The 18,348-nt window shown below is 38.7% G+C and overlaps 1 protein-coding gene across 1 annotated transcript in view; it reads left to right on the forward strand.

Moving 5' to 3' along the window:
• Positions 1 to 18,348, forward strand: part of LOC144085483 (uncharacterized) — a 52,860-nt gene that overhangs the window by 29,917 nt on the left and 4,595 nt on the right. The window contains exons 7-13 of the mRNA XM_077614800.1: positions 5,701 to 6,056; positions 7,211 to 7,399; positions 9,355 to 9,469; positions 11,037 to 11,096; positions 11,255 to 11,496; positions 14,872 to 14,928; positions 17,927 to 18,019. Of these exons, the coding sequence (XP_077470926.1) occupies positions 5,701 to 6,056; positions 7,211 to 7,399; positions 9,355 to 9,469; positions 11,037 to 11,096; positions 11,255 to 11,496; positions 14,872 to 14,928; positions 17,927 to 18,019 (1,112 nt within the window). The remainder of the gene's footprint in view (positions 1 to 5,700; positions 6,057 to 7,210; positions 7,400 to 9,354; positions 9,470 to 11,036; positions 11,097 to 11,254; positions 11,497 to 14,871; positions 14,929 to 17,926; positions 18,020 to 18,348) is intronic.

Genomic DNA, 18,348 nt, shown 5'->3' on the forward strand with positions numbered 1-18,348 from the left:
ATTTGAGCATGGATGAATAGTGCATGAGATTGTAGGTGTCTGTGGTCTTACGTATGCTTGTGTATGTTTGTCGCTAGGGACTTGAGAAATTTGGCATCAGCGAATGAGGCAATATTTCTGGTTGTCATGTGACCGTGTGATGTCAGGAGAGAGAGAGTAAGGGAGAGCAAGATAGCAAGGTGTAATTTATCCCCACAGCTGATCTGTGCAGTGTTCAGAGAGGACGCAAGACAAACAGATGCACGTTTGCCCTTAACGGAGTCATCTTGCCTCACTGGTTAAGATATGCACATACATGAGCTGGGCACATTTCCGCACAATCGCCCACAGAAACTTCTTCAAGGAATCACAAGGATGGTTTTTTTCCCCTTCTTTACGCTCTAAGACGTAGAGCATTTCTCTTCAATGGATACGACTGTGATGACCTTATCTGGATACTAAAACGGAAGAAGACGCAGAGAAAGAAGTTTAGAAAAACTGAAAAGAACCAGACGGATTAAAAGGTGTTAAAAAGCAAAACTGGACATTTATAACAACAGAAAAATGTCATTTTTGTCTGGCTCTCAGTGGCAGCAGCCAGCCATTCTTGCTGGCAACAATGGGTGCAGACAACCTTCCAGTGGGCATCAGACGACACAACAGAAACCTGCAGTTACCCTCTCAGCTACAAACAGCTCTGTCACCTCGGCCTCTGCCCATCGTAGTGGTTTGCATGACTCAGGCCAGATGCCAACTAACGGGAAGGTTGCTACCTTTCCAGAGGGGATGTTAAATGTGACTTTAACAGAAGAGGAATCACGTTTAAAGTGTGTCACAACACCCACAGGAATTACACCAAAAGGCTTGGGTTTAAATATGCCGTTGCTGAAGGTAGATGGAAACAAACCAACGGGTGGGAGCAAAAGGGAAGGGGTTTCACTCGGGAGTGCTGAACAAACTTCCGGTAGCTCTTCTTTCACCTATCCCTCCCTTTCCTCTTCATTAGCATCTCGCTCCATCTCACCGGTGAAATGTATCAACACTGTACTTGAACCCAAGACTGGATCAAATGTTAACTTTGGACCAATCCTTTTAGAGCAAAACTGTAACTGGTCTCCCCTAAGCAGTGATGACCGTTACATTGAAGCCCAAGATGTTAAGAAAGCATATGGCACACCTATTTCTCCTAATTATGGTTCTATGTTTGAGGAAGCAAGAACCAGTTTATGCTCAGGGGACAACATTAATCAGGGGAATACTGCTTCCTCTGCTTCATTTAAACACCTGGTTGGAGTAAAAACTACTGGTTGCCTAGTTGGAGATTCAGGTCTCAAGCCACATTTAAGAGTGGAAAATCATGATAAACAACCTTATGCTGACTCTACATCTCAACTAACAGCATTTCCAATGCTCCCTAGAGTCGCTGCTTCATCTAATGAGGTCAACATCACCGGTGAGGCCATGGTGATGGCAAAAGGAAATATAGACAATACTGAAAAGGTGAGGTTGTGTGCCCCACCTTGCTCAAGTGGAACAGAAAGTAAGAATCTAATGTCAAATTGCAATGAAGACTGGAAAGTGGCATCAGGTGTTACTGTAAATAGTGGAACAAAAAATGGTCACGCCAGCGAGTTGTCTCAGCGAAGTGTGGTCAGACGAGCAATGTCTGATTGCTCTCACCTATCTGTTCCTACTTTAAATGATGAAATGTATCTCAACAGTACGGGAGATTCATCAGCGATAACACCTCATTTTACCAACTTTACCATGATGGGGACAGCATGTCCAAACAGGGCGCCCTATCCGCACATGGCGGTCCGTCGCTCGCTCACAGTGACAGACGCCACGGAAGCCTCAGCTGCAATGGCCTCAATATCATCATCTCCATTTATGACATCGCATGTGTTGCCATCATCTCCCCCACCTAAGAGACATCATGGGAGTTGTGAGACCAATCTTTTAATTTCTGTGCCAACCCAAGCTGGTACGTATGTCCACCAAAACATTGTTTGTGAAACATTTATTGGAAACATACATACTATATAGTGTTATTCACATTTTTACAAACAGAAAATTAGCCCTGTGAAAATCTATTAATCTCTCAATGGTGATATTGTTACTGTTATAAACATCAACTCAACTAAACATAATATTTATATTGTATAAAACTGTGTTTCCCAACCAGTGTGCCACGAGCAATGCTCAGGTGTGCTGAGGGAAATTACAAGAAGTCATACATCATAATAATCCAAGAGAGAAATCGAAATATTAAGAGATTAAAATTTAACTATTATGAGGTAGAGGAGGTAGAGGAGGGGGATATGCAAAACAGACTTGGTGAGCCCTGTTTTAGATGGTTAGCATAGAGAATAGCTGCCCGGGAACCAAAATAACAAAGCTTAGTCAGCATTGAGCTGCCGAAAACACACCAGTAAAAAATATCTGGTTTTATTTTACATTATAAACTATTACATTTTCAAACACTAGGTTTGCTTGTAGAGTCGAGCGTTGTAAATGTAAGATATTTAAACTTCAGTAGATCCTCTGTGAATGGAGCCCAACATGCATCCCTCGGACTGTGTCTTTCCTTTTCTGAATCAGAAGCTCATGTCAGAGTGCTTCAGCGTCCAGTTTGAACTGGTATGGTACAATCTCACATTCTTCGGCATTTATGCCTAACTTTTAATGTTGGATTCCATTATAAAACCAATATATACTTAGCTACATACCTGTTTATGTTGAGGCATACTTTTTGACAGGATTATATCATTTTATTGGTGTATACAAATCTGTTATTTTAAACTGTTGGAATAATGATAAATACCCTTAAATCATTATTAGTAATATTTAATTAAAATTGGAAGACATCTTTCACATATCTGGTTACAACCTGCAAGGAGCCACACTCATAACGCGCCTTCGTTCCTGAGCATTTCTGACGTGCAGTCTCCTCTTCTCTGTATTTAGTCGCACATAACTGAAAACATTTCAATGTAATCTGATTCAAAACAATTGCCATTATTAGATTGAAACCAAAACACCTGCGTAAGAATTTGCAGTATAAGCATAATAATTTCTTTATAAGGTAAACTGCCGGCGTCTCAGACAAAACAATTTATGAGTCCTTCGTAGATCATTGCGAACTTGCATCTGGGTGTCTGGGTTGCGAGTTCTATCTCCCAGTAACAGTCCTTGGAGGGTGAGGTGTTATGTCAACAAGCTGGAGCCAGCAGGGTGACCTCGAGTTTGTCCCAGTCTCAAATTAAAGACACTCTTATACAAAAGTAATTAAAATGCATACATCTATAATATCATCATAGCCTTATTACTTATTAAAAATGCTTACAAAATATATAGAAACATCCCATAATAAATCCAACATAAACAAATTATCAACTTTTTGAAATTCCGGAGTAATTCATTGAGTAATTCTTGGAGCATTTATACATTTGTATGGGATACAAACAGATTTGAATCAGCAAACATGGCCTTAAGTATTTATCTAGATAAGATAAGAGTCTTTAAAATAAATAATGAACGGAGAGGTCCCAGAATTGTTCCTTGGGCGAGTATAGATCAGATGACAGTCTTTTTTTATTTTAATTTTACAATGTGTTCAACAATATCTAGACAGTGTTTTTTAATTGTTAAAAAAAATACTGACTCATTTTGAGCCGGTCATCTAATTCAACAGTGGTGAAGTTTCCCCAATAATGGAAAAGGCTAGCTGCACCACATCGTTACCTTCATCTGTAGTTTCGGGATTTTTTTTCTACTAAGTTTTTGATCACCATATAAGATGTGTGCTTTTTTCTGGAACCCTGTCACGAGCTAGTGAGCCCTGTAATTTCTGAAGTATAAGGCATATCTGACCATGAGATCCACCCAAGCAATTTTACAAGAAAACTATGTGTTCAAATATGCATTTTAATTCAGGCTGTCCCCTGCCTGGTGCCCGTATTGGACTGGGATAGGTTCCAGCACCTCCATAACCCTTGTGAGGATAAGCACGATGGAAAATAAATGACTGAACTATATACATTTATATTTGAGATTGAGATAATCCGTACATGCATGCTTATTTCCTCAATTTTTGTTTTTGCCATTATTCTGATTTGAAATAGAATTGCGTTGTCCAGATCTGTTAAGAGAGTAATTATCTTCGAAAAACTAGAACATTGATTAGACACTGATTGCACTCATTCAAATATAGAGCAGTTTATTTTAGATGTGTCTGTGCTTGGACACACACACCGACACATAGAAGGTGCAGTATGTGTGTCAAGATGAAGTGCTTTTAATGATGTGATCTTCATGTTTTTAAAGATGTTGTGGCATTGACAGCAGGCACTCTATCGGTGACTTTTAGAGGAGCGTTTGAGCTAATAAGCTTTTCACCAGTCTCACTAACAATAACAGGTTTTCACCAGTCTCACTAACAATAACAGGTTTCTTAATGATGCTGATCTTTTTTTTGCTGTGATTGTTTGACATACTTGAAGGACTTCATCTGAATCAAAAATGAACATGAATATAATAGCTTGCTAATTAATTTTGTTCAAGATTTGTGAATTGAGTACGATTAATTTGGGGATTTTTTTTAATATCACACTTTCCTTTCTCACATTTATATACTTACCGTCAGTGCCGTGCTCAGCTTCCCGTTGTGTTTTTACTTCCCTTGTTATATTCAACTTTTGGGTTTGAATTTGAAATGACATCAATAATTTTATTACATGCTCCATTTCCCTCCAACCAACAGTGCGGTGTTCAGCTAACATCGACTGGAATTTGAAAATCTTTCAGCTGGCATAGGCTCCAGCACCCCCCACGACCATTGTCAGGATAAAGTGGATCAGAAAATGAATGAATGAATGAATCAAAAACGTTCAAGTTAGTTTTAAGAATGTGGCTAGCAATTCACATATTATTCTCAAATTTTCTGGCCACTAATTCACCAATTTGCTGGGATAGGCTCCATCACTCACTGCGACCCTTGTGAGGATAATCAGTACAGAAAATGAATGAATGATGTCATAAGCAGAGAGCCTGGCTCTTCCTGTCAAACTAGTCATGATTACCATTCTAGCACAGATGTCAACTAAATGTGTATGAAATGTAATTATTGCCGATTAGTCTTACAGTTGTATTTCATAATATACATAATTTTCTCCACATTATTTTCTATTTCAGAACATTGTTCAAACTTCTGCACCAATTATTTTATATTTTTATAGAATATCTTTGTGTTTTCCTTATGTGTGAAGTGTTCCATCTTAGAAAAAAGAATGCTTAAAGTCATAAAAACTTGAATGCAAAGAACATTTTTATCAAAGTGAACATAAATGTATCTTCCATTATCGTTCAATTTTTTTTGACCGGGCCAATTAGTGACTTCCAAGAACAAAATAATTGTTTAATATCGGGAATAGCCCTTCTATTCAATCATTCATTATCTTTACCAATGGTTGCGGGGGTTGCTGGAGACTATCCTAGCTGTTTTCGGTGAAAGGCAGACTAAGCCCTAGACTGGTCACCAGTCAACCGTAGGTAACACAGAGAGACAAACAACCATCTGCACTCACAATCATACTGTCACCGAGCAATCCCACGCTTGCCTGCACCGGAGTCAGGCAAGCCCTTTCTGTGTATGTGTAAATTCTGTCTTTAGAAATTGAGTAAAATAGACGGACACTAATTTTATTGTTCTTACTGTCTCAGTGAAAGCTGACAAGGACAAGCAAGAGAAGACAGACGTCTCACCCAGCAAGACAGAAAAGATAGAAGCTTTTGACAAGAAGGGGACAACCGAAAAGCAGAACAAAGACAACTGCCCTGATAAGAACCAGAAGTCTGAAAAGATTCTCAAAGATGAGGAAAAGACAGACAAGAAGAATTCTGACAAAAACAACAAGATCGGTGAGAAGACAGAGAAGACAGACAAGCCAGAGAAGATAAACAAAGAAGATGAAAAGAAGTCGAGTGAGAAGAAGGATGAGAAAGGAGGAAAAGGAGTGGGCAAATCTCCAACAGGCAATGGCAATAAGACGCTGCCAAGCCCGGACAACAAGAGCAAGGTGGATCTTACACAAACATAAGAAGCACAGCCTTTTCTTACAAGGGTGTCATATCTTGAAATAGAAAGATACAAACACTTGTTTTCACACAGATACACACTTGACCTGATTTAGCTCTAATCACTAGTCCCTCAAGAAGGCAAAAATAAAAACGTTTAAATCTAAGACACCTTTACAAAATCATGAAACATGTTACATATTATATCTAAGACTCTACTCATATAGGACCAATTAAATGGAAGTACATTGTACTGCTACTGGCATCAAACATACACACATAATTATAATTGTTAAAAGCTCTATACAACATTTCTTTCAATGGTTAAATCATATATGTATTGTTTTTAAAAATAAGTGCTATGACTCCATAAATTGTTAAACATGAAAGCTAATAGCAACAGTAGATATAGCTTTGATTCTCCCCTTGATTCCTCTGTCACATTTCCCAACAAAGATGTACCTAAGTAACTTACACATCCACAATTAAAAAAAAAAAAGAAATTCTAGCCACAGTTTTAAAATTTTAGAAGAGGAAGATTACCATGTCCAACGTGATCCATGCTTCAGAAAAAAATTGGAAAAACCTCTTGGATCCCCTTCTGTCTCTACAGACCATGATTTGTTAGTTAAAATAAATTAATAATAATAAGAAGAAATACATCAAAACCTCGTTATAATATTCTTTCAAAGGTTTCTTCGATTAAATATTTAAAACTATATTTATTTATTAAACTGCGAACTCCACTTTAACCTGACTAAATACAATCTTCAAAACTGTTCACGACTATTAGCCCTTTTGTTTTCTAATTGGTAATAACACAATGTAGTTAATGAACTTATCAACAACAATATACCAACAATAGAGTTATATATAATTGCTACACATCCATTCATACAAGTACTGTAGGACTGTTTCATTCACTTTGGTTGTGGATGGTTGGGGACCCACCTCTTCGTTAAATCAATATAAAAGATTGATAGACTATTTAGTTGTAATGTGCTACATGTGCTATGACATTGCTAACTCCATTTCTGCTTGTTCTTTTTCTCTCCTTGTTTTATTTGATCCAAAATTATTTATTTCTTCTTCCCTTTATCTTTTTCCCCCTTTAATTTAATATTATGTTTTGTTATCACGTTAATTGAACCATTAGACTGAGGTGGTTTCGACCAAAGCAAACTCATCCAAATCTCGCCCCTCCACCCTTCATACCAATGGCGAAGCCACTTCAGTCAAACGCCATTCCCCAACTACGGCCCAAGCTAATAAAAAAAGCCCTCTACCTAAGGCGGCAACGCCCACTGCTGCTAAGAGGCCGCCACTGGCAACTGGATCTGCAAAAGTAAGAACGAAAAAAGTATTTCGAGTGTCGTAATATTTACCGTGAATCAGAAAAGCATTTACAAGGCAGCACTTTACACTGTTACAGCTTTATTCCAAAATACAATACCCCTTGCCCTGAGAAATTTGACAGACAACAGGAATTGTTGCATATTTGACTTTGCAGCTTCTGTTAAGATCAAACAGGTTGGACTTGGAACAACAAATTTCATCCATTTTTAGATCTATTAAAAATATTTAATTATGACAAGATTCTAGAAGTACATTCACAGTGTTGTCTTTAAGCTACTTTCTCCATTGCTTAAAGTGGTTTTCCTCCTAATTGATGAACCGTTATATCGGCGTGACTGAAGGAGGCCTTTGGAGCAGCTTTTACTGTTGTCTATTGTCTTTATCGCATGATGCTGCCACCACAATGTTTTACTCTTGAAATGGTATTAGCCAGGTGTTATCCTTTCCCCTCATGAATAAGATGTTGGAAAAACGTTAAAAACAAAACTTTCTCATTTCTTCAAATAAGGAGAATATCAATGCTGTGGTTTAGGAGTCCTTCAGCTGCCTATGGAGATATGCGATTCAGGTTCATGGGATGGTTGTCCTTCTGAAAGGTTTTGTACTAAATCTGCTAGAATCAATCAGAATCCATGAGGACCCTTCCTACTTCATTGCTCAGTTTAGAAAGGTGATCTGCTCCAAGTAGATTTCCGGTGGTTTTAGACATCTTCCTCCATTATAGACCAACCAAGCTATAGAAATTAGGGATGGGTTTTGTGCTGGCGATCTATGAGTGACGTCTGCTGATCAAAATGATTAAATAACCATTGTTATTTTTTATTTGAATGTTTCCAATTACACATGCTGGTAGTGGAACAAAAAAATTGAATCACTTTAACCATCACAAAAACAATTCAAAACAGACGTTACTTGTATCCCAGTATGAAAGGGTCCGTTGGAATGTGCAAGGCAGTGGGTATAGCCACACCAACCAAGTAGGACCACTATCATCTCATGTACAATGGCATGAATTTCTCAAGAAAGATATAACTTTTCTTATTTTAGTGAGGAAAGGGAGGTTATAGAAGCCATGAAAAGGGCTAGATAAGGCAAGACAGTGGAAAGTATAAGGTCATTATCATCGCGCAAATCAGCATTCCTATCACAAGACCATCCGCCATAGTTAGGTATCAGCAAGGGTGTACATATAAATGTAATGCCAGGTTATCATGTTTTGGAGCAATACAATCTAAAATTGCATAGTGAATGGATCCAAATTACACAAATAATGATATCTCTGTACAATGGGCCAAATGGCTCGTAGCAAACAACCTATCAGATTAAAAGGATTTACTAAGGTGTCATCTAAATTAAAATAACTCAACTAGACTCTCAATAGGCAAAGTATGAAAGGAATGAAACAAGGGCATAGTAACACTGAACACAGCCTTGTTCGTTCAGTAGCAGCCATTATTTATTTTGATCAACAGAGAAGCTGCGGATTGGCGATTACCAATCAGACGGAAATGGACTCAGACTGGTCTGTGGTTGATTATTATCATACTATACAAAATGCTCCTAAAAATATATTGTCATTTTGGAATAATCGATTCACTCTACTTTGGATTACTTGCTGTAACATAAAATCTCACTGCCTATTATTCTTTTGTAAAATTGCATGCATAATTATGAGTTGAAAACAATTTTCAAATATTTCTATCTTCTGGTGGTTTTCTTTGCTTTATGTCTGCAAACATTGCTCTGAGGCACATTTATCTGGCCATCCGATGTCCTTTTTACACCTCCAGTCAGCAAACTTTCTCTCTTTAACATCCTTCTGTGCACACGGCTGACTTTTGAAAATAAAGAGGCGCACATACTGACTTTATTTATCCTTTTAGACAGACCTGACATACATACAGCCACACACATGAATTTTCATTATGTTGCTTTGGCTTTCAGACTCCAGAAAGTGGCGGAGCAGAGAAACGCCCAACTGTACAAAAGGCTACTCCCACATCCCGTTCAGTTGCCAATAAGAACGATTCCTCTACTTCTACTGGGACCAAAACTATGGGTAAATTAATGCATTTGCAGTCAATTAACGGAAATAATATATAATGTGTAAATTTTTTGGGCTCCATGACGTGACTCAGAAGTCATCTATTCTGCTTTTTTTATCTATTCAGTAAGGACTTAATGCTTTTGCAGTCAATATGTTAAAAATAAGAAAAAAACAACAGTCTCCTTTGTCCAACCGCTCTTATTAATAGCAGTTTATCTACAAGGTATCGTAATGATGGTTTTACATTACAATTGGAACTATTTATGTTAGGGTGGAGAGTTAATTTGGAACAAAAAATAGCTGTTTTCTCACCAAACCTCAGACTAGTGCTTTACTTTATAAATCAATTTTTAGATGGAAGACAAAAACTTCTTAAACAGCAACAACAGTCCAATGGGATCAATTCAATGCATTGAGAATAAAATAATTTGAATGAATGAGAATATTCAAAGATTAGGATTCTGAGTTACTGTCTGACCCCAATTTTTTTTAAATGATATTTTTTATTTAAAAAAATAATGAAAATTGAAAAAATATGTTATTACCCTTTACTTTGTGTCCTGTATGAAATACGTTTCTGCCAAATCGCTATTTCACTTGTGTCAGCATTCCGAAAAACTCCACCAAAAACTGTCATGAGTTTGAGCTTTGCTATATAAATTAAATTTACCGCCACCCGATGGTTCAGTGATTCTGCCGCCTGACTTTGGTGTGGGCAGTCTGGGTTTGATTCCCATTCGGTGGCAGTTTGAGTGGTTGGTTGTCTGTCTCTTTCTGTGCCCTGTGACTGGCTGGCAACCGATCTTGGGCATTGTCTGCCTTTCGCCCAAAGAAAGTTGGGTTAGGCTCCAGCAACCCCCACATGGAAGATGAATGAATGAATGAATAAACTTACCCTGGCAAAATAATGTGAAGGCTAAGTGATGAAAAACTATAATGTTATGTAAGGGAAAGAAAAAATATTTCCACCAAGGCCTCAATTCATGCATATATTGCATTAATAGTTTTTACTTGTTGCCCAACCCGAATAGCAACATAATTTATATGTTTATTTATTTATATAGTATTTATTTATTTATGTATTTATTTATGTATGTATTTATTTATTTATTAACCTTTTTATTACCTATTTATTTATGTCTAAAGTGTCTTTTCCTGTGTCTGTATTCTCACCCTCTTGCTACTGTGACAATGGCATTTCCCCAATAGGGGATAAACAAAGTTATCTAATCTAATCTAATTTCCAATGGTACTTGTGTTCTCATCTTGAGAACAACCCTGAAACGACAGGTGTTTTTTTTAGGTAACATCAAGAACTGCGTGAATATGTGGCCCCTCTTTCTTTATGGTGCCAGCATTCAACTCACAGAGCGTACTGAAAACAAATAGACTGAAATTAATCCTATGATTATGTTTTATTAAGCAGTGTAACAGTGCACAAGCTCTAGCCCCCGAGTGTGAATTATGAGTGTCAGATAACATGCGACCCAAGTGAAGATAAGCTATATAGCCCGCAATATTCTAAAAGGTTATCCTTTGTCAAAATTCTGTTGTGAGTTTGTTACTTTCTTTCCTACAGCAAACAAGAATGACAAAAATGAGAACAAATCTGGGGAAACCAAGAAGACTAAGGCTATTGGTAAGAAAATCAAATTGTACAAATACAAAACTAAATAGTTTATCATAATGGCAGAATTCATTCATTCAAATGGATATAAATATCCTGTGGACGGTCCGCTACTGGTTTCAAATGTATCCACAATGGATCAATAAATTATTATGTATGTGTCTCTGCAGCTCGTCCACGTCCAACCTCCACCACCACTAATACAACCAATGGTGAAGCAGCTACGGCTCAACGCCGCCGAGTCATAACCAAGCCTCCTGTTCCTAAGCAAAGCACTCTGGAAAAGAAGCCAGCAGTGCCCCGTGCTCCTCGGACCCTGCGGCCCATCAACGCGCCAACACCAGACTTGAAGAATGTCCGTTCTAAGATTGGGTCCACTGACAATATTAAGTACCAGCCTGGCGGAGGGAAGGTAGGATCAACAGAGGTGCTCCGTTTTTTCGTGACCGGACGTTTCGTCGAAAGACGTTTAGTCCCTGGACGTTTGGTCGACCGGACGTTTGGTCGACCGGACGTTTGGTCGACCGGACGTTTGGTCGACCGGACGTTTGGTCGACCGGACGTTTGGTCGACCGGACGTTTGGTCGACCGGACGTTTGGTCGACCGGACGTTTGGTCGACCGGACGTTTGGTCGACCGGACGTTTGGTCGACCGGACGTTTGGTCGACCGGACGTTTGGTCGACCGGACGTTTGGTCGACCGGACGTTTGGTCGACCGGACGTTTGGTCGACCGGACGTTTGGTCGACCGGACGTTTGGTCGACCGGACGTTTGGTCGACCGGACGTTTGGTCGACCGGACGTTTGGTCGACCGGACGTTTGGTCGACCGGACGTTTGGTCGACCGGACGTTTGGTCGACCGGACGTTTGGTCGACCGGACGTTTGGTCGACCGGACGTTTGGTCGACCGGACGTTTGGTCGACCGGACGTTTGGTCGACCGGACGATTGGTAGAACGGACGTTTGGTCGCCGGGTTCGCTCACTGTCAAATTATGACAGAGAGTTTACAGTTGATATTTTGATATTAGATATTTAGATATTAAACTCACTCTCTCCCTCTCTCGTGATTATAATTTTGAGAGCTGGTTTCAACAGTAACAACCCGGTGACCAAACGTCCGTTCTACCAAACGTCCGTTCTACCAAACGTCCGTTCTACCAAACGTCCGTTCTACCAAACGTCCGTTCTACCAAACGTCCGTTCTACCAAACGTCCGTTCTACCAAACGTCCGTTCTACCAAACGTCCGTTCTACCAAACGTCCGTTCTACCAAACGTCCGTTCTACCAAACGTCCGTTCTACCAAACGTCCGGTCGATCAAACGTCCGGTCGATCAAACGTCCGGTCGACCAAACGTCCGGTCAATCAAACGTCCGGGGACCAAACGTCTTTCGACGAAACGTCCGAGTACCCATTTTTTTCTTTGAAAAATCATCACACTGATTTTTTCACAAATTGATCATCAAAAGATGTCCTTCTCATTTGGCCCCAAATCTGCTGATATTCTTAAAATGGGAAAGCTCTTTGCGAGTGTGTGTCCTGCACTTTTTTAATTTTTAAGATAAGATTTTATCAGTTAGGTCTGTAGATTTGAATACTTCAATTTCGACAGGTAAAGGCTTAATGGGGTTAAAATACGGTAAGATACCATTTAGCACACCTTGCTTACATTTTTTTTCAACATACAGAATCTGAAGTTCATTCAAAATATTCATATTTGCAATCTTTTCGGGTCTCAACTTCTTAATTGTAATGTTGGCTCATTGTGGAGTCATCAAACTTAAGCTTCTTTGCGCAGTTTCATCCATCATCCTGTAAGTTGGGCCTTGCGTTATCACACCTTCAATAGCACTTTCACTCATTTTCTATGTGTGTATGCTATTTTTACATTGACAATGTGGCACCATTTTTCCACAGCGAATATGCTTTCTGCACACCTTGTTTTGAATTGTTTCTTGGGAACATATTGGTAGTTTTTTTCTTTTTTATTATGCCCTTCCCATCACATTTTACATGTAGATTGCCAGAATTGATTACCACAAATATTTGTGCAGCTGATAATGTCTTAGGCCTTATTTTTTCTCATTTTTAGTTCAGGCAAACAGGAAGTTGTTCTAAAACACTATGACTGACTAGCAACCAGTCTTGGGTGTAGTCTGTATGATGAATATGTAAAGGATGTCCTTATAGTTGAGTATTATGTTTATACTGAATTTCTGATCAAAACAACAATTCCCCAATTATAATTTTATTTTAATATTGCTCCTTAAAGCAAAACGGTAATTGTCAATATTTTCCAAACAATTGTGATCAAATTTCAATCAAATTCAGTTATTTCAACAAATGTGAAACTGGGAATCCAACTTGCACGATTAGGTTTAAATTAAATAACGTTTAACACTGACTTCATGATCTTCATGATTTTAAAATGAAACAATGACATTTTTTCTTTGTTTTAAGTGACAAAAACACATTTCTTTTTCTTCGAGGACAATAAAGAGGGCAACATTCTGACATTTATACAGTGAGTTGAGTTGACATTTTGTTTGATTTGAGATACGAGTAAATTGACATACGAGCTTGGTCCCGGAACGCATTAAGCTCGTATCTCAAAGTATTACTGTAGTGAAAATGGGAACTGTGTGCCTGTCCACAGTTGAATGTCTCTTTATGTGGGAGTGTTAGGGTTGTGTTTGTTTCAAATATTGAGACTATCATGTTGGTGCAAAGAGGCAGTATTATGCATTGCTTTTGCCATGATCATTCACCGATTCATTTGTAGCCAATGGGCAGTCACCTTCACCTTCCCTTTACACTCAGAGAGCGCATTGCAAGTCCTTGACATGACAGGGGGAAAAAAGAATAAATCTGGGAGGGCAAGCACAAAAAGTATGAGGAACACCAAGCAGGCCTTCACTGTTGGATGGTGTAAAGTTGACTAGAGGAGATGAGAGATCTGCACAATAGAGTGGACGCTTAGAGTTTTGCCTTCCACCTGGTTGTTCATGTTTGTCTAAAGACCCCATCCACACCCTACCCAGCAAATATAGCATCATTTAAAAAGTTCAACGTACATCGTTCACTAATTCATTCATCTTCCATACCGTGTATCCTTGTAACGGTTGCGGGGGTTGCTGGAGACTATCCTAGTTGCCTTTGGGTGAAAGGCAGACTACACCCTAGACTGGTCACCAGTCAGCCGTAGGGAACACAGAGAGACAAACGACCATTCTCACTCACAATCATACCGCCACCAGCGGGAGTCGAGCACATGCCTGCCCGCACCGTTAGGCAAGGAAACCACTACACCATCAGGCAGCTTTGATCACAAAATCATGAATAAAATCTGCCTCAAACGCCAGGGGAACTCATGTTTCTGTTTTCACTGTGTTTCAACCCACCGAAATTGTGTTTGATGTTGGTTTCCCAGCACCAAAACCAATGGGAGTTTGAAGAGGCATAAATTCAGACCAACTGTCAGATGTCAAATTGTCAGTAATATAGGGCATTTTCATGGAAACACAGTTATTATGCCAAGATGTGCAGTTTGGTGCATATTTGTCTGCCAAATTACCAAATAGATATGGCAATGATGTTAATGGCACAAATCAAGATGCACTGTTGTTTTTGTTAACAGGTATAACTGGTGAATGAGTTTTTGAATGAATTAAAAAAATGCTGGAAAATGGCTGACCATTTTCATAATTAAGATAACCGTCCTATGGTCTAAATACCTACAATAGAAATTGTGATATTTATTGACCAGGTTGTGGGTGTCTCCCCAGGTGTCTTCCATACAGAACAACAAGACAACAGACCCCTCCAATCCTTCCAAGGCAAGAGTGAGTCCCCGCCAATCCACATATTCATTTATACATGCCAATAATCCCTTCCTACTACTTTTTTCATTGCTAACATACAAAAGAAGCAGTAAGGTGGAGCACGGCTTAAGAAAGATTTTCCCCCCCCAGAAAAAAAATCTGTATTTAAAGAATACGAGTCTTGACACATTGTGCAGTGTTGCAAATGAAGCAAGAAAGATTTCTTGAAAATGTCAAACCGCTATTCCTCTCACTACAATGAAGTGTTTGTGGCACCTAGTAGGGGTTTTCAGGAACAAGTTGCTTATCGGTTTTAGCATAAAAGGCATCATTTATCGCAAAAATAGTGTTAAATCAACAGTGCAACTGCCAGTCGAAACTTAAAGGGATAGACACATGATCATGTGCATCCCAGCACAAAGAGCCTTGTAAAAAGATACAGAATTTAATTGTTCCAATGGATAAAACATGAATAAAAGCCAATTCTTCCGGGAAGTTGGGCATGTCAAAATGCAAGTAGTATTTTAACCAATCAAGTCCAACTATCTCAGATTTTCCTGCCTATTCGACACACATTGTCTACCCGCCAAGCTACACATTATTATTGGGACACAAGCTTTTATGGACCGAGAGATGGAAGCGGATTTTGTCTGAGTGAAATTAGAATGACAGCAACATACTGGTAAAGAAACTATAAAAGGTGTGCACCTAATTTCTTAGCTATTTTTCTGCTGTTTCGAGTATCAACGTTTTGGTGCTACACGGATGAGGAGTGACGGATGTCACTTTCGTCACACAATGGCTGAACAGATCATATATTTTAAGTAATTTTTTTATTGTACTTGTCACCAAATTGTAGTTTTGTTTTTTGTTGGTCTGGAACTATTTGAATATTCGTGGGTAAAGGTGCCAGTCAGTGTTAACACCATGTAGTATGTACTCTGCTTACATAGCTGTTTGTGTTTATTGTCTTTCACCGTTATGACAGAATAACATTTAGCTTTATTTAATACCATCTTTCATAATTAGAACATAATGTTTACTCTGTGGATAACATAACATTCGTTCTTTCATTTTCCAAACCGCATAGAATGAATTTACAGATCCCAATTGATTATCTTAGACACTCTATTTTTAGGCCAAACTCTTTGCAATGAGCGTTTAATAATCCTGTTTTGTTTTCATGAAATATTACCGGTTTACTCACGAAGAGCCATGTGGTTCAGTGTTAGCGTAATTGGTTCCCAACCTGAAGTTTGCAGGCTCTATTCCTCGCCCTGGTGACATTTTTGAATGAGATAGTGAACCGTAAATTGGTGTGTTATCAGTAAGTGAATGACGAGATAGTGTCAAAGTGCTTTAAGTGCCATGAAGGTGGAAAGGTACGAAACACCTGAAAGTCTATTTACCACTAATACATTTGGTTGAACCTTTCACTTTTTTTAAACACGATTGGTTAAAGGATTGGATGTTTACGAGTGGCCTTTTCAAATGAAGACGGATGTTAGTATTAGTGGTGAGGAGTTGTATTATCCGTGAACTAGATAGAGCTGTGGTAAAGGGAATTTTCTACAAATTATTAACCAATATCGTTCCATATATAAGACGCATCGGATTATGAGGCCCACTGCCAGCTTTTGAGGAAATTGAAGTCTTTTAGTTGTGCGTTATAGTGCAGAGAATACAGCATTTTAGATTAAATCCAACAATTGGCGGAAAGTTGAAGTAGAAATGCTTGGTTAAATTGATCATTTGCATTTCAGTTTGCAGTTAGGTATGTTCAAATAAATGAAAGAGGGGGTCATTTAAATGTAGGAATGAAGCCAAAAATAAAAACATAGGTAAAATATGTGTGGGAAACCGCACCTTGGCTGTAATTGCAACTAGCATGCAGAGTTACAGGTAGTAGTATGTTAGATTGCTCTTTTGGACAATATTTAATACTCTGACCTCAGGTATAGCTTTTTAATTTTAGTGAGAAATGAGAGTCTGTGTTAGCACGTGTGTGATTGGGTTAACAGTGAGTCATGCTTTGTTGTTGCCACGCCACTTGTGGCAGCATTCCAGTTTATTTCTGGTGAAAGAGATGAAGACAGAGAATGAGAGGAGGCATTTCATGCCTGCCTGCTTTGGCACTCTAAAGATAACTATAGCTATTGTGAATGTGGGTTTTACGAGAGACACTTTGCATTAGATGTAAAGTAAAAGTCAATGGATTTTCTTGTATAGTTGCTTCTAAGACCCAGAAAAGACTGAGTATTCAGTTCTCTTTAAATTGTAACTGATAAAAGCAACTCAAGTCATCTGTTATTGTTTTTAGGTTGCATTTATGTATTTTCCTTTTTAAGTACCCCGTCAAAAAGGGACTAAGCACCACATTTTTAGTAAGTGATATCAGATACAGCAGACCACAGCTGATACCCAGCCCTAAATGCAGGTCACTTATCCGGGGTTAGCTTCAATGTTGGCGGGGGATCTGTGCTTAATCAAAAATGGTGGTATTTTTCTCACAAACCTGGTGAAAGTATTTGTTCTTTTCTATGTAGTTTGGAATTTGTTGACACAACCACCCTGAATGTGTTGTGCAGTACAGTATTGTGTTGCATGTGCTCTGTCTCACCTGTCCTTTGCTACCTTTATCTTATGCTGTCAATGGAAGCGCTCTGTTATTAAGTAATCTTATCAGATTTTGACATCTTATTCAGATGTCAAAATTCTTCTTTTTTTGTCTATTCTATTCTATTCTATTTAAAACGTCTCCAAAATGCCTGTCTCATGGATTAGCTCAATTTGTCTGATATTCCAACAACGAGCTAATTTTAGAGAGAAAGCATTTGACATGACAGAAACACTTCCATAACAGTGCAAGTTTCCCGTAAACTTAAAGCTGCCAGCTCATCTGCTCTTTTCTGCTGCTCTCATCTCTTTCTATTTCTTATTCTATTCTCTCTTCCTCACACCTCTATCTGATACCTCTCCTTTTTCTTGCTTGCCTATGTGTCTCCCTGCTTGTCTTTAGGTTCAGATAGTGCACAAAAAGCTGGACTTCAGCCATGTCACGTCTCGCTGTGGCTCCAAGGACAATATCAAACATGTCCCTGGAGGTGGCAATGTAAGTAAAGCTGCTGCTGCTGGTGAGAGTAGACTGTTTTGGCATGAGACTTAAGTAACATTTAGGAAAATTCCAAATTGTTTTGAACATCTATTTTATCTTGGAGCAGCTACAAATAAATCTACATTCTTTCTTCTTCAGAAAAAATGTGATAGCAGTGTAAGTTTTATAATGCAATATGACTGCAAGCAAATTTGATTGTGTAGACCTGACTGGGCTGTATTTACACCAAAATTATGCACTTCAAAAGACAAATCTTCACCTTAGTGTATAGCATCAAGGTATGTTTTCTGTCATTGCTTATGGTTGTCCTGCCTTTCACTCTGCCT

Source organism: Stigmatopora argus, chromosome 12 (genome assembly GCF_051989625.1).
Source record: "Stigmatopora argus isolate UIUO_Sarg chromosome 12, RoL_Sarg_1.0, whole genome shotgun sequence".
Lineage (NCBI taxonomy): Eukaryota > Metazoa > Chordata > Actinopteri > Syngnathiformes > Syngnathidae > Stigmatopora > Stigmatopora argus.